Source organism: Erinaceus europaeus, chromosome 12 (genome assembly GCF_950295315.1).
Source record: "Erinaceus europaeus chromosome 12, mEriEur2.1, whole genome shotgun sequence".
In the NCBI taxonomy this organism is placed as follows: Eukaryota; Metazoa; Chordata; class Mammalia; order Eulipotyphla; family Erinaceidae; genus Erinaceus; species Erinaceus europaeus.
The window spans coordinates 44,237,866-44,259,363 of record NC_080173.1 but is presented as its reverse complement, the minus strand read 5'-3'; the positions used below and the strand labels follow the sequence as shown (position 1 = coordinate 44,259,363).

Genomic DNA, 21,498 nt, shown 5'->3' with positions numbered 1-21,498 from the left:
AGCAGACTTTTTGTTGGCAAAACAGACTGGAGGTGGCACCTCAACTGGCAAACTTCCAGACTATTACCAGCAGCTAGGGATTAGATATGGGCTTTAGCCCTAGGGGTCTCTCCTTAGGCTCCTCTTTGTCCATGAGCCACATGTGTTTTCACTCACGAGCGACTTGGTGGGTTCCCAAAGTAGTTCCAGTCTCATCTTGTTGCAGTCTCAGGTGACATTTGATATTCCTTGTTCTTTTTTTATATATATATTTATTTATTTTCCCTTTTGTTGCCCTTGTTTTATTGTTGTTCTTATAATTGTTGTTATTGATGTCGTCATTGTTGGACAGGACAGAGAGAAATGGAGAGAGGAGGGGAAGACAAAGAGGGAGAAAGATAGACAACTGAAGATCTGCTTCACCGCCTGTGAAGCAACTCCCCTGCAGGTGGGGAGCCGGGGTCTTGGACAGGGATCCTTACTCCAGTCCTTGAACTTCATGCCATGTGTGCTTAACCTGCTGCACTACCGCCCGACCCCGATATTCCTTGTTTTTCAGAGAAGTTTCTCAACTGGTTAGAGCTGGAGGTGGGGGCAGAATTGTCGTCTCTGGATGCTTGGTGATTTGGTGGGTTCCCACAGAAGTTCTAGTCCTGTCTTGTTGTGGTCCCAGGTGGTCTCCTTTAAATTCCTACTTGATCAAGGAGAGAAATGCAGCTGCTCTATTATTGTTGTTATTGCTGTCATTGTTGTTGGATAGGACAGAAAGAAATGAAGAGAGGAGAGGAAGACAGGGGGGAAAGAAAGACAGACACCTGCAGACCTGCTTCACTGCCTGTGAAGCGACCCCCCTGCAGGTAGGGAGCCCAGGGCTCAAACCGGGATCCTTACCACTGGTCCTTGCACTTTGCGCCATGTTGCTTAACCCTCTGTGCAACCGCCAGACCCTCTTATTTTTTTAATTTTAAAACTTTATTTCATTATTTACTTACTTTTTATTACCAGAGCACTACTCAGCACTGGTTTATGGTAGTGCAGGGAATTGAACCTGGGACTTTGGAGCTTCAGGTATGAGAGTCTTTGCATAACCATTATGCTATCTACCCTCAGCCCTATTTCTCTCATAATATTAAAAAATAACAATATTTATGATCTCTTACTTTCAGAAATTCACAGAAAGGGAGCCAGGCAGAAAATTTAAGGATTTCAGGAAGAGGTTCTACTAGTAAAACAGATGATAAAGCTAATCAAAATGGAGGACAAAACTTAACACTTTTTCACCAAAGCACTTTCTTTTTTACCAAAGCATTGCTCAGCTGTGGTGTATGGTGATGAGGGAGATTGAACCTAGGACCCTGGAGCATCAGGCATGAAAGTCTCTTTGCATAACCATTATGATGTCTCCCAAGCCCCATTTCATTTATTTTTCCCAAAGCACTGCTTAGCTCTACCTTAAGATGATGCAAGGGGTCAAACCTGAGATCTCAGAACCTCAGTCATGAAATTCTTTTGTGTAACCACTATACTATCTCCCAGGCCCCCAAAACTAACACATTAATTTATAAGCCACACAGAATTTATTTTCATGGTTAGCTGGAAAGATTCAGAATAAATAAATCATAAATCAGTAATTTAAATAAGGTTTATTTTTTAAAAAGGTGGGTTTTTAAATTTTTTTTTTTTGCAATGTCATGGTTATGTGTATATAGGTAACATCTTTTCCTTAACCATACTTGTTTTTACCTCCTAAACAAAGGTAAGCATTATTGTTAATCTCATTGTTAATGATATAAAACAGAGGTTGGCAAACTTTTTTCTCCAAAAGAACTTATATTTTGTGTTTTAGAAGTTACATGGTCTTATAGTCTCTTTTATAACCCTTTAAAATATGTAAAAACCACTATTACACCATACAAAAGACCAAATGAGCCAAACTCGGTTTGCAGGCTACTTGGCTTGCCAACATCTGGTATAAAATATCTACTTTCTTGTCAGAGAAGTTGCTTTCTTCAGGCTTGCCAGTTTGCAACCCAAAGCTGAGAAAGACCTTATTTAAAAACTGAGTGTGATTTTTGACAAAATTAAAAATGGAGAGTTCCTGCTCACTTTTGACTCTCCCGATTTTCCCACTCATTCAACTCAATACATTTGTTGAGCACCTTCTATATACACACTTAAATATTTTTGTATTAGCAGAGATTTCCAGTGTTTCTTCCTTAAAAAGGGTGGCTTCTCCACTTTCTCTAAACCTATAATTATCAGGTCTCATGTTTTAGGGAAAATCAGGACTAAAATCTCTACTAGCACTCAAGAGGATTCATGATTATAAAACTGAATCTAGCTAACAATGATATCCTTATACCCAATACTGACACATCCTTAAAATCACAGCCTAGAAAGGAAAAATATGTAACTATCTCTACTTAAAAGAGATAGTTTTCTTCCATAGACTGGAACCTTAAAAAAAAAAAAAAACAAGAAAACTCTCTCCTTCTATCACCCCCTTCCCTCTTGATTTTCTGGCTGTCTCTATCAAATAAAATAAAGATAATTAAAAAAAAAATTTTTTTTTTTAAACTGTCAGTTGTAGAACATAGATCAAGCAATGTCTTCTCATTTTTCTAGTATGTTGTCATGTAACATAAAATCTGGATCCAAGGTTTACTTCATTAGCTTTCTATTCCAATCATAATACAAGACTAACTCCAGAAGCATTTATTTCTGAAGCAATTTACACCCAAATTTCATCTCAAGGGAGGAATGTCTATCATTTCTGCTCCTTTAAGATGAAAACTCTGTTAGCTTTCCTGAATATTTCTGTTTATCCAAGGTGAGGGAAGACTTTTCGAAATGGCAAAAAGGAGCACAGGGCTTTACTATTATAAAATATAAAGGTTGCCCCCATTCCAGATCTTTGGTACAGACATCCACTACAATAATCTGATGACCCACACTGCAGAAACATGGCACATTTTGTAATTAGAAGCATCTGTGATTTTCCTTTTGACTATGTAAACAAAAGGGGATAAATGTCTTGGGAAATCACTCTCCAATGTTCTTTCATTCCTCTTAAATACCATGTGCACAACCAGTTCTCCCTTTCATCAAGTTCATGAAAAGAATAGAGCAGACCAAGGTTATCGCTTTCGTTCTCCTCTCTGTGTCCTTTTCTTTTCCTTTTCCTTGCGTTCCTGCTTGGCTAGTTTGTCCTTCTCCCTCTGCAGCTTGTCCTGTTCCTTCTTCCTCTGTGATTCATCCCGAAGCGAGTCTCGCTCCAGTTTTCGAGCATTGAGGACATCTTCCACATTGGTGTTTCGGAACAGAGCTACAGCTGAGTTAAGGATTTATAGTACAAGTCACATAGTTTCCAACTATTGCTCGTTTCTCATTCTTTCTCTTTTCAACTGAATTGTAAATATCATTACCTATTCCTAATCTTAAAACAAAAATCTTGTTTATCATTGGTCTAAAGCTTCACTACTCACAGAGCTTTCCTCCTGCAGGTGGGGACCGAGGGCTTAAACCTGGCTTCTTGTGCATTGTAACATGTAAGCTCAACCAGTTGCACCACCACCAAGCCCCATGCTCAAGTTCTTTATCTCCTTTCTTATTAATAACTAAATAAGATAAAAATATAAATGTGAAGATATTTTATGGCAATAAAATTTCATTCCAGAATAAATATATCGTTAGTGTATCTGGGTTAGTTTTAATAAGTAGAGTATTAATGCAAATGGAAAATTATTAAAATGCTTGGAAAAGTTAAATTGTATTTTAAATTTTTTGCCTCTAGGGTTATCATTGGGGCTTGGTGCCAACTCTACAGATCCACTGCTTTATTTTATTTTATTTTATAAAATAAAATAAAGGAGGGAGTCGGGCTGTAGCACAGCAGGTTAAGCGCAGGTGGCGCAAAGCACAAGGACCAGCATGAGGATCCCGGTTTGAGCCCTGACTCCCCACCTGCAGGGGAGTCGCTTCACAAGCGGTGAAGCAGGTCTGCAGGTGTCTGTCTTTCTCTCCCCCTCTCTGTCTTCCTCACCTCTCTCCATTTCTCTCTGTCCTATCCAACAACTACGACAACAATAATAACTACAACAATAAAACAACAAGGGCAACAAAAGGGGATAAATAAAATAAATATTAAAAATAAATAAATAAAATAAAATAAAGGAGACCTTTATTTTATTTAATATTTTCATTGTATTGGATACGACAAAGAGAAATTGTGAGAGAAGATAGGGAAAGACAGACACCTGTAGACCTGCTTCACCACTTGTGAAGTGACCCCCCTGTAGGTGGGGAGCCAGGGGTTTGAACCAGGATCCTTACACGTGTCTTTGTGCTTAGTACTATGTGCACTTAATCTAGTGCACCATTGCCCAGTTTCCAAAAATTTAACTTCTTAATCTTACTAAACTTTTACCAATTTGCTTTTTTTCTAGAACACTATAACTTAAGCAAAAATCATATTTTAATAATCACAAATTCTAAACTTATAGACAACATGAAAAGGTATATTTAATCATTTAGACAATACTAACCAGGGCAGGAAAAAAAAAAAAAAAAAAAGACAATACTAACCAAAATCCTTATACCTAATTTAAAAAAAAAATTTTATGTGTTATTAATTTATTATTGGATAGAGACAGAGAGAAATTGAAAAGGGAAGGGGGGACAGAGAGGGAAAGAGACAGAGAGACACCTCCAGCCCTGCTTCACCATTTGTGAAGCTTTCCCCCTGCAGGTTTCCTCTCAGGGGAGAGACAGAGAACACTGCTTAACTTTGGCTATGGTGGTACTGGGGACTGAACCTGGGAATCAGAGCCTCAGGCATGAAAGTCAGTTTGTATAACTTTGTTATCTCCCCAGCCCAAGAAGCTCAATTTCTAAAAGTGAGGGATAAAGTAGGTTATCAAAGAAAGAGAAATTATTCAGAGACATTTATTTTAAAGAACTAAAATATAAAGATCCTGCTTAAGAGTAGAAAGGAGCATATATGGTAATAATCGCTTTTTTTTTGTCATAAAAAATTAGGTATAAGGGGGGCAGGCGGTGGCACACATGGTTAAGCACACACATTACTGTGCAAAAGGACCCGGGTTCAAGCCCCTGGCCCCCACCTGCAGGGGGAAAGCTTCACAAGTGGTGAAAGGTGTCTTACTGTCTCTTTCCTCTCTACCCCTCCCCTCTCAATTTCTCTGTTTCTATCCAATAAAAAAAAAAAAAGATAAGAAAGGAGAAAAAGAACCATATATCATTCTGGTACATGTGCTGCTGGGGATTGAACTCAGGACTTCCTGCTTGAGAATGCTTTATCTATTGCGTCACCTCCCAGACCACAGAAATAAGTATTTTAAAGAAAATTATCAACATACAGAAATTGTATTAAGCACATAAAATTTGCTATTGCAAATATAATTATGAACAACATAAAAATACATGATATATGAGCTGAAAAAAAATTCAACTTAAAAAGTCTTCCATAATTGATTCTTTTGGTAAGGATTCTCCTCAGCACATATATTTCAATATATTCTTATTTATGGCTTAAAAGTATTTAGTATTTGTGTTCTCCTTCCAATAGTATTATTTCCATTGCTTCCATAGTGCAGGAAAGTCCTATACACAGGAGGTATAGATTCTTATTTTTCTTTGGAAATCTTCCTCTGCAGCTCAGGGGCTGACATAGTGGACAGAGCCTTCAACTCCCAAGCATGAGGTTGCCTCAGTCAGGTCTCCTGCAGCAATTTTCCAGTGATGTTTGGGTTTTCTCTCCCTCCTCCTCCTTCCCCATTCCCATTAATAAAAAATAAATATTTAAAGAAAAAAGAAATCTTCCACCAGGTTAATCCCTTCAAAGTATGCTGACATATTTTTCTCTGGAGAACATTCTTGTTAAATTGACTATTAAATCTGCCTTAGGGGGTGGGGGTCACAATGCTGACCTGAAACCCTGCTGCAATGACAGCAAAATAAAAGTTGTTCCTCAACTCAAGAGGGTTCTATAGAGAAACACATGTGGACAGACACAAAAGGATACATTTGTCAGAACCAATGTTCATTGTAGTGGCACCTGAATCCTCCTTCTCATCTGCTTCAGTGAGTGACGCTAAGGAAAAGCTGACGGAAAACAAAGGTTAACACATCCCCACCCAACATCAAAAACCACCCAGTAAACTAATGGATAGTAAAAGCATAATGTGTGGTCTGGGAGGTGGTGCAGTGGTAAAGCTTTGGACTCTCAAACATGAGGTCCTGAATTTGATCCCCGGCAGCACATGTGCCAGAGTGATGTCTGGTTCTTTCTCTCTCCTCCTATCTTTCTCATTAATAAATAAGTAAAATCTTAAAAAAAAAAAAAAAAAAAGCATTGGACTCTGAAACATGAGTTCAATCCCCAGCAGCACATGTACCAGAGTGATGTCTGGTTCTTTTTCTCTTCTCCTATCTTTCTCATTAAAAAAAATAATAATAAATAAATAAAATCTTTAAAAAAAGAGGAAAAGCATAATGGATGACATTGTTGAGGATGTGGTAATAAACCCAGGATAAACCAGCCAGATGTCTTTAACTGTTCACTGATGTAGTAAGATCCCTATCTCTCAGGAAGATGAGAAGAAACTTAAACTGGTCTGGGTGGACTGCCATTTTAGCTAAAAACCGGGGGATGCCAAAATGACTGGTTTTTTGTGATCACCAAAGTTATCCCTGCAGCTCTGTGCCTACATGGTAACTCCATCTCTCCTGGTAAACATTTCATTTCATTTCTTTTTTCTTTCTTTTTCTGATAGAAAAAGAAACTTCCCAGGGGCCAGGTGGTGGCACAGCTGCTTCAGCACACGGTACAATGCGCAAGGACCTGGGTTCGAGCCCCCAGTCCCCACCTGCAGGGGGAATGCCCTAAGTGATGAAGCAGTGTTGCAGGTGTCTCTGTTTCTCCCTATCACCCCCTTCCCTCTCGATTCCTGGCTGGCTCTATCCAGTAAATAAAACAAAGATAATAAAAAAAAAAATTAAGAAATTTATTTATAAAAAAGAAAGAAGAAGAAACTTCCCCCTGTAAGCAGGACTGGGGGCTTGAACTCAAGTCTTCAGGAATGGTAATCTGTGCACTCAACTGGATGCAGCATAGCCTGGCACTCCAAAATGACTTTTAAAACAATGGTTCTCAGTGTGGTTTCCAGAATTTTCTTGAGAACTTACTAAATGCAATTCAGAGAGCTAGATGGTGGTGCACCTGGTTGAACACAAGTTACAATGCATAAGGACCCAGGTTAGAGCCCCAAGTCCCCATCTGCAGCGAGAAAACTTTGCAAGTGGTGAAGCAGTGTTGCAGGTGTCTTTTTTTTAAAGATTTTAAAAATATTTATTTATTTATTTATTCCCTTTTGTTGCCCTTGTTGATTTATTGTTGTAGTTATTATTGTTGCTGTTATTGATGTCATTTTTGTTGGATAGGAAAGAGAGAAATGCAGAGAGCAGGGGAAGATGGAGAGGGGGAGAGAAACAGACACCTACAGACCTTCTTTACCACCTGTGAAGTGACTCCCCTGCAGGTGGGGAGCTGGGGACTCAAACTGGGATCCTTACCGCAGGTCCTTGCACTTTGTACCATGTGTGCTTAACCTGCTGCGTTACCGCCCGACCGCCTATAAACTTTTTTTTTTAATATTCCCTTTTGTTGCCCTTGTTTATCTATTTATTTATAAATATTTATTTCCTTTTGTTGCCCTTGTTGTTTTATTGTTGTAGTTATTATTGTTGTCATCATTGTTGGACAGGACAGAGAGAAATGGAGAGAGGAAGGGAAGACAGAGAGGGGGAGAGAAAGATAGACACCTGCAGACCTGCTTCACCACCTGTGAAATGACTCCCCTGCAGGTGGGGAGCCGGGGGCTCGAACTGGGATCCTTATACCAGGCCTTGAGCTTTGCCCTATAAACTTTTTAAAATACATTAAAATTTTTTTTATTATCTTCATTTATTTATTGGATAGAGACAGGCAGAAATTGAGAGGAAAGGGGGTGATAGACAGGGAGAGACAAAGAGACACCTGCAGTGCTGTCTCACCACTTGTGAAGCTTTCCCCCTGCAGGAGGGGACCAGGGGCTCAAACCCGAGTCCTTGTTCATTGTAACATGTGTGCTCAACAAGGTGCACCATCACCTGGCCCCTACTGTCCCTCTCTATCACCTTCCACCTTCTGCACCCCATAATGATCCTGGGGTCCATATTCCCAGAGGGATAAAATAGGAAAGCTATCAGGGGAGGGGATGGGATACGGAGTTCTGGTGGTGGGAATTGTGTGGAGTTGTACCCCTCTTAGTCAATGGGTTTTGTCAGTGTTTTCTTTTTATAAATAAAAATTGAAAAATAAAAATAAAAATAAATGAAATTTTGCATTAGAACCATAGCTTTGCCAACCTAGTAAGAAAACTGTTGTTCCAAAAGCCAAAAATTATTTTCTAATAATTAGGCAGCTGACATTCCAGTAGACCTTGTTACGTATTATATTTCCTAAGCAAATTCTATGTCGCTAGAATCAAAACTTACCACTACCAAAAGCAACACTTTTTTATACAATCCACTGAAATCCCAAGTTTATTATGCATTTGTTTGGGGATTCAGTCTCACTGATAACAATGTAGTTATTAAAATTCAAATTAAACTACTCCACATTTGGGAATTCTTACCCAAAAAGTACCCATGTTCTAGTTCTGTTTTGTCACTTAATCTCTGAATGGCTCTGGTCATTCATCTCTTAGTATCTTAGTTTTATAAGCTGTGGGAAAAAAAAAAAAAAATATATATATATATATATATATATATATATATATATATAGGTGAAGTGGTTTCTATACTATCAGTACAAAGAAAGGTAAACACTGAAATAAGGAATCACATATCTCACTTCCTGAAAATCCAATATGATGGTTCCTTATGAAGGTTTTTGTTTTATATTCAAGGTTTTGCGAACATACAGATATGTACTGAAAAATGTTCAGTATCAGCTATGCCAACAACATTCTTCACACCCACAAAGGGCTTCAGACCATTGCCATTTTAGAGGGAGAAGTTAACGTTATAGAAAGGGATCAGCAATTTTTCCAACATTCACTGTATACTTGCAGCAAAGACTTTTAGCTTAAATCTTAAGGGATGGTGCCAAGATCCCCAAAAGGATATTCCTCTTCATCAGTCACATCAGCATACTGGGCCAGGACAGCAGCTTTTCTCTGCTTCTCTTCTTCTGACACCATCCTGGGCTTCACCACAATCTGTGCCTGCTTCTCAATTAAGGTGGCAATGGCCTGTACCTCATCTGGGAGGTGTTGGGAGGAAAGGGGGAAACAATAAGGCTATATATAAGATAAAACAGTGGTTCAGGAGGTGGCATAGTGGATTAAGCATTGAATTTTCAACCATGAGATCCTGAGTTTGATCCCCGGCAGCACATGTACCAGAGTGATATCTGGTTCTTTCTCTCCGCCTATCTTTCTCATGAATAAATAAATAAATTCTTAAAAAAAATAATAAAACAAGGAAGTTGGGCACAGTGGGTTAAGCACATGTGGCACAAAGCCCAAGGACCGCCATAAGGATCCCGGTTTGAGCCCCCGGCTCCCCACCTGCAGGGGAGTCACTTCACAGGCGGTGAAGCAGGTCTTTATTTCCCCCTCTCTGTCTTCTCCTCCTCTTTCCATTTCTCTCTGTCCTATCCAACAATGACGACATCAATAACAACAACAATAACAACAACAACAACAACAACAACAATGAAAAACAAGGGCAACAAAAGAGAAAATAAATAAATATATTTTTAAATTTTAAAAATAAAACAAAATGAAATAAGAGAAAACAAATTCAACAAACCTACCAATCCAGGCAGTGTTTGGAGTAAAAGCAATGGCATCTGCTGCTGATTCCTTAGAGTCCAGAGGTTCAAAGGAGTAGGGATATGGAAAACAGCAAGAAAAGGCAACTGGGGGAAATAGCTCAGATGGTAGAGTGTCATACCATGCCTGAGATTCCCAGTTCAATACCCAGGATTGCAGTTATCAAAATGCTGCTCTGGCTGTCCCCGCCGTGTGTGTGTGTGCGTGTGTGTGTTTAGGGGGAAAAAATTAAGAAAATGCCTTGCAGGCCAGGTTTTAGGTCTCATAGTCATATCTAATCTGCTCTTGTTTTATATAGTGAAGTTCTGTTGCTTAAAAATAAAAGTTGAAGGGAGTTGGGCAGTAGTGCAGCGGGTTAAGCGCGGGTGGCGTGAAGCGCAAGGACTGACGTAAGGATCCCAGTTCAAGCCACTCCTGACCTGCAGAGGAGTCGCTTCACAGGGAGTGAAACAGGTCTGCAGGTGTCTATCTTTCTCTTGCCCTCTCTGTCTTCCCCTCCTCTCTCCATTTCTCTCTGTTCTATCCAACAACAATGACATCAGTAACAATAATAACTACAACAATAAAAAACAAGGGCAACAAAAGGGAAAATAAATAAATATAAAAAAATTTAAATAAATAAGTTGAGGGTGGGGGTAAATAACATAATGGTCATGCCTGAGGCTCCAAAAGTCCCATGTTCAATCCCCTGTACCACCATAAACGAGAGCTGAGTAGTTCTCTGGTAAATAAATAAATAAATAAATATTGAAAAGTACTACATTAGATTCACAGAAAAATAATATGCCTCCAGACATGCAACTTTCTCCTTTTCTTTTTAAACATTTTACTTATTTATTTATTTATTTTCCCTTTTGTTGCCCTTGTTGTTTAACATTATTGTGGTTACTGAGGAGGGCCCTCCTCAATCGCTATCGAACAGGCCATGGCCGGTGCGCCGCTATGTTCTACCGCTGGGGAGCCAGAGACGACCCGAACTGCCCCTGCGGCTACAGACAGACTATGACCCACATAGTCAACGACTGCCACCTCTCCAGATTCAAAGGAGGTCTCGAAACTTTACATCAGGCTCAACCTGACGCTGTTGACTGGCTACGGAAGAAGGGCAAACGCTAGAAGAAGAATTGTGGTTATTGATGTGGTTGTTGTTAGATAGGACAGAGAGAAACGGAGAGAGGAGGGGAAGACAGAGAGGGCAAGAGAAAGACACCTGCAGACCTGTTTCACCCCCTGTGAAGCGACTCCCCTGCAGGTGGGGAGCCGGGGCTTAGAACCCGGATCCTTTAGCCAGTCCTTGAGCTTTGCGCCATGTGCGCTTAACCCGCTGCTGCTCCACCGCCCGGATCCCAACTTTCTCCTTTCAACCCAAAAACCTAAGAAGGAATCTAGAAGGCTGAGGACATAGCATAATCATTATGTAAAAGACTTTCCTGCCTGAGGCTCTCAGATTCCAGGATCAGTCTGCAGCACTACCATAAGCCAGAGCAGAGCAGTGCTCTGGTGTGTGGGTGTGGGTTTCTCTGTGTCATTTATTTTTATTTTGTTTGTTTGTTTGTTTTTATTGCCACCAGTTATTGCTGAGGCTCAATGACTGCACTATGAATCCACTGCTCCCAATGACCATTTTTTCCTTTCTCTCTGTTTTTTTTTTTTTTTTCTATTTTGCTTTTGGTTTAATCAAAAAACAGGACAGAGAGAAATTGAGAGGGGAGGGAGAGGTAGGGATAAAGACTGACACTTGCAGACCTGCTTCATCGCTTGTGAGGCCTCCCCACTGCAGGTGGGGAGCAGGGGCTTGAACTTGGGTCCTTGTACTTGGTAATGTGTGTACTTAACCAGGTGTACCACCTTTGTATCTCTCTCATTAAAATAAATTAAGTATTAGGGAGTCAGGCGGTAACGCAGTGGATTAAGCGTAGGTGGCACAAAGCACAAGGACTGGCGTGAGAATCCTGGTTCGAGCCCCCTGCTCTAGACCCCAGCTCTCCACCTGCAGGGGAGTCACTTCACAAGTGGTGAAGCAGGTCTTCAGGTGTCTGTCTTTCTCTCCTCCCCTCTGCCTTTCCCTCCTCTCTGCATATCTCTCTGTCCTATCTAACAATGATGACATCAACAACAGTAATAACTACAACAACAATAAAAACAAGGGCAACAAAAAAGAAATAAATATTTTAAAAATCTAAAAAAATAATAGTAAATTAAATATTTAAAAAATAATAAGGTATCTAGAATTAACTATGATAGTTCCTTTCATGTCAATAATATTAGATAAAATTCTTAAGAATTTTAATTTTGCTTTTTTTGTACCCTGTAGTTCCAACACTTGTGGTAACCTCTTTTCTTTCTTTCTTCCTTCTTTTTTTTTTTTCCTTTTCTTTTTTTCAATGTCAAGTAAAGAGGAGGGAGACAGTATAATGATTAGGCAAGACTTTCATGACTGAGGATCTGAGATTTCAAGTTTAACCCCTGACACCAGCATAAACCAGATCTGAGTAGTGCTGTGGTAAAAACTACGTAAATATGGTGCAAAGCGCAAAGACCAGCGTAAGGATCCTGGTTCGAGCCCCCGGCTCCCCACCTGCAGGGGTGTCACTTCACAAGTGGTGAAGCAGGTCTGCAGGTGTCTATCTTTCTCTCCCCCTCTCTGTCTTCCCCTCCTCTCTCCATTTCTCTCTGTCCTATCCAACAACAACATCAATAACAACAGCAATAACAACAACAATAAGCAACAAGGGCAACAAAAGGGGGAAAATGGCCTCTAGGAACAGTAGATTCATAGTGCAGGCACCAAGTCCCAGCAATAACTCTGGAGGCAAAAAATATATATATACAAAATGAAGATAACTAAGGTCAATGGAAAGGGAAACTTTCTAAATGGGCAAAGAAAAAACTATGCTTATTTACTTTTATTTTATTGGATAGAAACAGAGAGAAATCAAGAGAAAAAAGGGAGATAGAGAGGTAGAGAGATACCATTAGTGAAGTGTTCCCCCTGAAAGTGGGGACAAGGGGCCTAAACCTGGGTTCTGACGCATAGTAACATGTGTGCTCAATTTGGCATGCCACCACTTGGCACAACTTTATTTTTATTTATTAATTTTTTTAGATAGAGACAGAGAGAAAGAGTCCAGAATGTCAAATTTCCTTCATTGTGATGGGGGTTGGGTCTGGGTAGTGTACAGGGCAAAGCAGTGCACTATTCAAGTGAGATATTTCACTAGCCCCCAATGTTCAAAGTTAGCAACACAGGAGGTGGCACAGTAGCCAGATAATGGTCCCCAACATTGTATGTACCAGAGTAATGTTCCGTTTTCTCTCTTTCTCAATAATAAATAAATATATCTTTATATATAACTTTAGTTGAGGAAAATGCCCTGGAATGCAGTAGACACAGCATTCTCTCAAACTAAACTAAGTCCTAAATTCAATCCCTTGCATTATGTGTGCTAAAGCAATACTCTGGTTCTCTTTTAAACAAACAAGTAAGTAAGCTGTATATACCAGTATATATAACCTCAGGGAATGGGACCTATAGATAGCTCACTGAGCACATGCCATGTGTGAGGCCCTGTGTTTAATACCCAGAACTATTTGAGACCACCACAAACAGCTCTAGGTGAGGGCTTCATCAGTGGCGGTGAAGTAGTAAGTTGAAGGGGCCAGGCTGTAGCGCACCGGGTTAAGGGCATATAGTACAAAGTGCAAGGACCCACACAAGGATCCTGGTTCAAGCCCCTGGCTCCCCACCTGCAGAGGGCTTGCTTCACAAGTAGTGAAGCAGGTCTGCAGATGTCTGTCTTTCTCTCCCCACTCTATCTTCTCCACCTCTCTCAATTTCTCTGTCCTATCCAATAAAAAAAAAAAAAGGAAAAAATGGCTTCCAGGAGCAGTGGATTCGTAGTGCAGGCACCGAGACTCAGCGATAACCTTGGAAGCAAAAAAGAGAGAGAGAAGTACTATGTTAGTTCATCTCTCTCCTTTCTGTCTTGTCCTCTCTAAGAATATATATATGGCACCACATGGAAGCACCAGAGTAAGTTTTTTCTTTCTTTTTTTTTAATTATTGGAGACAAGGGGAGATAGAGAGGGAGAGAGACACCTGCAGCACTGTTTCACCACTTGTGAAGCTTTCCCCCCTGCAGGGGCTTGAACTTGCATCCTTGCACACTGTAATGTATGCATTTAACCAGGTGCATCACCACCTGACCTCCACCAGGGTAAGTTCTACATATGGTGAGTATTGTGGTATTTCTCCTCTCTCTCCCTCTTTGTATGTGTGTCTCTCTGCTCCCTCAACTCATATATATGAAATAAAAGAGAATGAAAAATAAATTCATCCCAGAGCAGAAGAATTGAGGATATGTGAGGACTTGGCACAAAAAAATAATGATAATAACAATAAATGTGTGTGCACATACACACACTCACACATGCACACATGAAAGGTGAGTATCCAAAGGAAAAAAATGTAAAAAATTTCTCCAAAACAGATGTATAATAAGGATTTTTGGAAAAGACACTAGAGGTTAAACATAGAAACTCCAACTGCCCAGGAGTGGCAGTGGCTAAACACAGAAACTCCAACTGCCCTCTGCAGTGGCAGAGCTCTGGTCTTACAAGTATAAGGTCCCGAGTTCAATCCCAGCATCACATACACCAGAGTGCTACTTTGGCTTTCCGCTCCTCTGTCTCATGAAAATTAAAGTGTTAAGTCTCTCAAAAATAAATAACTTCATTAAAAAAGAACCACCCAGGGGCTGGGCAGTAGCTCAGTGGGTTAAGCACATATGGCGCAAAGTGCAAGGACCAGCATAAGGATCCCAGTTCGAGCCCCCGACTCCCCATCTGGGGGGAGGTCGCTTCACAAACAATGAAGCAGGTCTGTGGATGTCTATCTTTCTCTTCCCCTCTCTGTCTCCCCTCCTCTCTCCATTTCTCTCTGTTCTATCCAACAACAACAATTCTAACAACTACAAGGGCAACAACAAGGGCAACAAAATGGGAAAAATAGCCTCTAGAAGCAGTGGCACCGAGCCCCAGTGATAAGCCTAGAGGCAAAAAAAAAAAAAAAAGACTCTCATGCCTGAGGCACCAAGGTCTCAGATTCAACCCCACCCCCCCCCCCCATAAGCCAGAGCTGAGTAGTGAGTGCTCTGGTAAAAAAAAAAAAAAAAAAAAAAAAAGTAAAAAATTTGGGAGTTGGGCAGTAGCGCAGCGGGTTAAGTGTACGTGGCGCAAAGTGCAAGGACCAGCATAAGGATCCCAGTTCGAGCCCCTGGCTCCCCACCTGCAGGGGAGTTGCTTCACAGTTGCTCTCCCCCTCTCTGTCTTCCCCCCCCTCTTCATTTCTCTCTGCCCTATCCAACAATGATAACATCAACAATAATAACTACAATAGTAAAAACAACAAGGGCAACAAAAAGTAAATAAATAAGTAAATATTTAAGAAAAAAAAAAAAAGAACCTCCCACTCTACCTTCTTTTTCCACTTTGGTGGCAACATTCTGAGTTTCAGACCATCGTTCCACAATCTCTTTACAGATGTTAAGGAGGGAATCTTCTTCCTAGTTGGAGACATAAAGCAGTTAATTTCCTGAGAGAGCCTTCAACCTGAAAAAGTGCTCCATGGAAAATAGAAAGGATTTAAAAGTCACAAAATAGACTGTTTCTCTTCTGAGGTTCTGTGTGGGTCCCAGAGACCACATGTGCTAAATCACTCTATCCTGCCAACTCTAGGAAAAGGATTTCATCAACTCAGAAATATTCTCCTCATTCATCTAGAACAAAACCCTATTGCTGGCGATATAGCATAATGGTTATGCAAATAACTTTCATGCCTAAGGTTATGAAGTCCCAGGTTCAGTTCCAGGCATTACTTATAAGCCATAGTAGTAGGGTGTGAATGTTGGGGAGGGAGGTTGTTGCCTGAGTCAAAATTTTCACTCACTACATTCCCCAACGTGTATCAACTTACATGATAGAAACATATCCATAAGCTTGCTGACCAACAGTAAAGAGATAAGTGTGTAGACAATCCCTCTGTTCATTTTATACAAGCATACATATTCTGCAGGTTAACTAACCTTCTTTGTAAGTATATAAGGAGGCCAAAAAGATTGGCTTTGGTGTTAGACACACTTAAATTCAAATCTTAGATCTGTAAGTAAGTATCTTAATTTTATGAGCATCAAAGAATTTCAGTGAGGATGAACAAGAATATATAAAACGGGGAGTCAGGCGGTAGTGCAGCAGGTTAAGCGCACATGGCGCAAAGTGCAAGGACCGGCATAAGGATCTCGGTTCAAGCCCCCGGTTCCCCACCTGTAGGGGAGTTGCATCACAGTCGGTGAAGCAGGTCTGCAGGCATCTGTCTTTCTCTCCCCCTCTCTGTCTTCCCCTCCTCTCTCCATTACTCTCTGTCCTATCCAACAACGACATCTATAATAACTACAACAATAAAACAAGGACAACAAAAGGGAATAAATACTAAAAAATTAATTTAAAAAATATATAAAAAACGGGGGTCAGGTGGTGGTGCAATTTGTAAAGCACACATGTTGCCATGTGCAAGGACCTGGGTTCAAGTCCACAGTGCTGCAGGTGTGTTTTTCTCTCTCTATCTTCCCCTTCCCTCAACTTCTGTTTCTAACCAAAATTATATATATACTTTTTTTTTAATGGAGGTTGACAAAATAGTTCACTTGGATAGTGTGCTACTTTACCATCTGCCATATGTACTACTCAGGTTTGAGTCCTGGTGTGTGTGTCTCACTATATCTATCATATATATATATATATATATATATATATATATATAGTATTATATTATATATGTACACACACATATACACACAACTGAGGAGACCAGCAAAATAGTCAGTTTAGATAGTGTACTGCTTTGCCATGTGGATAGCCCAGCTTGAAGCCTAGGCCCTACCACACTGAAGAACACTTTGGTACTATGGTATCTCTCTCTCTGAAAAAGTAAGCCCTCACCACCCCCCACATTTTTCTTTTTTTTTTTTTTGCCAGGGCTTCACTACAGGGTCACTTTCTCAGACAGAAAGACAGAGACAGCAGAGGAGCAATTACAGAAGCCAAAACTCCAACCTTCTGCACCCCTTAATGATATTTGGTCCAGTGGTCTAGGAGGTGGCACAAACATGAGGTCACAAGTTCAATCCCCAGCAGCATATGTGCCAGAATGATATGTGGTTCTTTCTCTCCTCCTATCCCTTTCATTAATAAGTAAACAAAGTATTAAAAAAAAAAAAGGTATTTGATCCATACTCCCAGAGGGATAAAGAATAGGGAGCCTTCAAATGGAGGAGATAGGATATGGCAAGCTAGTGGTGGGAACTGTACGAATTGTACCCCTCTTACCCCACAATCTTGTCAATCATTATTAAATCACCAACAAATCTTTAAAAAGTTGAAAAATATGAAAACACAAAGCAGAATTTTTACTGGGTTTTGTGTATTGCACCAAAGTAAAAGACTCTGGGGTAGGGGGAAAGGTTCAGGTCCTGAAACATGAAGGCTGAGGACCTAAAGGGGGATGAATTGTTACGTGGAAAACTGAGAAATGTTACGCATGTACAACTACTGTGTTTCACTGTTGACTTTAAACCATTAATCCCCCAATAAAGAAATGCAAAAAAAAAAAAAAAAAATTCAAACAAAACTGAAGCAAGCAAGCAAACTAAGACTTATGAGAACTATGGTTGTCTTTGGGAGGGTGGGGGGATACAGAACCTGCATGTGGGTGTGGTGTGAAACTATACATAGTAATTTTACAATCTTGTAGCAAACTATTAATAACAAGTAAGAGGCTGCTGAGGGGGTAGATTATGCAAAGAAACTCATGTGCTTGAGGTTCCAAAGTCCCAGGTTCAGTCCCCTATACTAACATAAGCAGTGCTCAGGAAAAAATAAGTAAATGAATAAATAACAAATAAGAAGCTAAAAAAAAGAAAAGAAAATAGAGGCAGGGAGAAAAAGATGCCAAACCAAAGCTCCTCCACTGAGATGGGGAGCAAATTTGAAACTGGTCTCTCCTATGGCAGAGAGTGCACTGCCCTGGTGAGCTATTTTATCAGCTCTAAATTTATCTATCTTCTTTAAAACGCTGGTGTCTCTTTTTTTCCCCCCCTTTTGTTGCCCTTGTTGTTTTTCATTATTGTTGTAGTTATTGTTGTCCTTGTTGTTAGACAGGACAGTGAGAAATGGAGAGAGGTCGGGAAGACAGAGGGGGAGAGAAAGATAGACACCTGCAGACCTGCTTCACCGCCTGTGAAGCGACTCCCCTGCAGGTGGGGAGCCGGGGGCTCGAACCGGGATCCTTATGTTGGTCCTTGCACTTTGCGCCACCTGCGCTTAACCCACTGCGCCACCGCCCGACTCCCGGTGTCTCTTTTTCTACACACACACACCACAAAAACTAAAGAAGAAGGTGGGGGAAATAGTATAATGGTTATGCAAAAAGACTTTTATGCCTGTGGCTCCAAAGATCCAGGTTCAATTCCCCACACCACCATAAACCAAAGTTGAGTAGCGTTCTGGTGTGTGTCTCTCTTTCCCTTTCTCATTAATATTTAAATTATGTAAGCAGCGGTCAAGCACACTATTCACCTAGTTCTACCAACTCATGGAAAGACATCAGCTTTCCTTTCTAGAATCTTTCACACACACACACACACACACACACACACACACACACACACACACACACACACTTTCTTCAGGCTTTAGTAATGAGACAACCCATTCATGATACTTTATTGCCCTCTCTGAACACTGTCAACAGATGGGAATGAAACTGGTCATTACATACTTATAAAACTGCCATTTAAACAGTTCAATGTCTTTAGAAGACTACTCAACTTACACAATGGCATCCGAGGGGTCTTTGTCCCATGGAATAAGGAAAAGTCATTCCTCTTTATAAACCTAAAACCGTTCAGCTCTCAAAAATCCTGGCTGAGAAAAACATTCCCCTTACCTAGCGGCCCTAAGTTTACAGTATTCTCTCCCAAATGAGACCACAACTACTCCTGGACTGGTTGAGAAACAGTAAAGGGAGGAGAAAAGGGATACAAAGTACTGACGGGTTCCAGCATGCGGGTGAAAGATTATGTCCGGGATTCTCACCAGGAAAGCAGAGAGGATACCCTGAAGAGCATCCAGCTTCTCTTCTTCCTCTTCCTCTTGCAGGACACCCAGGATGTAGGCGCCATAAACGGCTTGGTCTACTCCCAAAACCTCCAAACGTCCGTCCAGCCACGATTCAAAGTTGCCCGCCCCTCCATCGCCTTCACTGGAGGGTGCTGCGGACACTTCGCTGGGCGCAGCCATCTTGGGGTCAGGGTCCTTCTAGTCTCCAGGCTGCCTATCGCAGTGCCTGATGGGCCGCGCCTCGGACCCACTGCGCAGGCTCAGAGAGGGAATCGTCTTGGCAAGCTCTGCGTAGAACCCAGAGCATCTACCAACGTTTTTTAAATGTGCTTATGTATGCATGTGTTTGTGTATGTATATATGTGTGTAAGTATGTATTTTGGGTAGAGACAGAGAAATTAAAAAGGAAGGGGCAAACAGAGGGAGCGACAACTGCAATGTTTGCTTCATCGCTTGTGAAACTACCCTTCCCCCTGCAGGTTGGTGCAGGAGGCTTAAACCCGATCCTTGTGCTTTTTAACATGTGCTTAACAGCTGAGCCACCACGCGGCCCCAGGGTCGCTTACACCTTCTAAATACAGTGAATCTGTGTCTACGCGGTCACATGACTGCTCAGGAATCCTGGCAAGTGAATATTCTTTTTTTTTTTTTTTTTGCCTCTGGGGTTATCGCTGGGGTTCAGTGCCCGCACTACGAATCCACTGCTCTTGGAGGCTATCTTTTCCCTTTTGTTGCCATTGTTGTTGTTGTTGCTGTTGTTCTTGGATAGGACAGAGAAATCGAGAGAGGAAGGGAAGACAGAGAGGGGGAGAGAAAGACACACCTGCAGGCCTGCTTCACCACCTGTGTAGCGACTCCCCTGCAGGTGGGGGGGTGTGTGAAACGGGTTCCTTATGCCAGTCCTTGCCCTTCGCATCATATGTGCTTAACCCGCTGCCCTACCACCTGGCCCCCTGCAAGTGAATATTCTTAACAGATTTTTTTTTTAACAGTTGGGGGCACTTGAGAGAGGTTCAGTGACTTTAGCCCAAACCCCTTAGCTAATTACTACAGAGGACTTCAGCTCCAGGGAACTGCCTTCTGGGCACACTCATAAATAAAGTCACGGATTCCCACACAGCTTTCTCAGAGGAATATAAGTTTAGCCCTGAGTACCCTCCATCACTGTTAACTACCACCTCCCTCCATTAGAAGCTTTTCCCCATGAAGACTCAAATTCCAGAAAACCTGCCCTGAGGTCTTGTTATCTTTGGACCATGTTTTACAATGCATCCATTTTATCTTTGCCAATACAGTGCTGGACTCATAATAGGTGCTCAGTAAATCAACTGGCGATCTCAAAATGCTTATTTCACTCACTTATTCATTTAACTTATATACTGGAGTCTAACTTTTTTTTTTTTTTTTGCTTCCAGGGTTATCTCTGGGGCTCAGTGCCTGCACTACAAATACACTGATCCTGGGGGCCATTTTTTCCCATTTTTTGGATAGGACAAAGAGAAAGTAAGAGGAGAGGGAGGACAGAGAGGGAGAGATATATAGATACCTGCAGATCTGCCTTCACCACTTGTGAAGCGACCCCCCTGCAGGTAGAGAACCAAGGGCTAGAACCTGAATCCTTGGGTGGGTCCCTGTGCTTCATATTATGTGCATTTAACCTGGTGTGCCACCGCAGCCCCTTTACTTTTTTTTTTAAACTAAGCACACATTTTGTCTATTTATTATTTTATTTATTAGTTACTGGATCGAGACAGAAATCAAGAGGGGAGAGGGAGCTAGAGACAGAAAGAAGATATCTGCAGCCCTGCTTCACCACTTCTGAAGCTTTCCCCCTGCAGGTGGGGACCAGGAGCTTGAAACCAGGTCCTGGCACACTGTAATGTGTGCACTCTATCAGGTACACCACCACTCAGCCCCTGTCTATTTATTTTTTACCAAGCACTGCTCAGCTCTGGTTTATGGTGGTGCTGGGGATTGAACCTGGGACTGAGAAGTCTCAGGCACAGAATGCTCTTTCCATAATAATTACGCTATCTCCTCAGCCCTTTTTTCCTTTCTTTTTTGATAAAGACAAGAGGAATAAGGAGTTGAGAGGGAGAGAGACACTTGCAACACTGCTCCACTGCTCATAATGTTCCCTTCCCCCACAAGAGGAGAGTAGGTGCCTGAACCTTGGCCAACTCCCAATTAATAAAAATATTTAGGATTCGACTTCCGAAGGCGGAACTACGAGCAGCAGATCACTTTCTCTCCTCTCCTCTCCTCTCCTCTCCTCTCCTCTCCTCTCCCAGATCAACTAGGAATACCAAAGGAGACCACCTGGACCTAAACAAGACAGGACTAGAATGACCACAGGAACCCAGTAAATCACCCGTGAGTACAAACACACGTGGCTGGTGACAGAGAGGAGAGAGGGGCCTAAGGAGAGATTAAGTGACTGCTAACA

General features: G+C 41.3%; 1 protein-coding gene and 1 long non-coding RNA gene across 2 annotated transcripts in view; both read right to left on the bottom strand.

Annotated features, from left to right (window-relative positions):
- Positions 1-1,603: 1,603 nt before the first annotated feature.
- On the bottom strand, positions 1,604-19,232 carry CCDC43 (coiled-coil domain containing 43). Its single transcript, XM_007531812.3, has 5 exons — positions 19,029-19,232; positions 15,355-15,442; positions 9,169-9,304; positions 6,023-6,081; positions 1,604-3,304 (listed from the first exon to the last, which is right to left on the bottom strand). The coding sequence occupies exons 1-5, from the start codon at positions 19,230-19,232 to the stop codon at positions 3,117-3,119; spliced, it is 675 nt and encodes a 224-aa protein (XP_007531874.1). The 3' UTR covers positions 1,604-3,116.
- The window catches only part of LOC132541900 (uncharacterized), a 218,906-nt gene continuing 199,011 nt past the window's right edge, over positions 1,604-21,498 (bottom strand). Inside the window, exon 2 of the long non-coding RNA XR_009553012.1 lies at positions 1,604-2,464. This is a non-coding gene — a long non-coding RNA (uncharacterized LOC132541900). The remainder of the gene's footprint in view (positions 2,465-21,498) is intronic.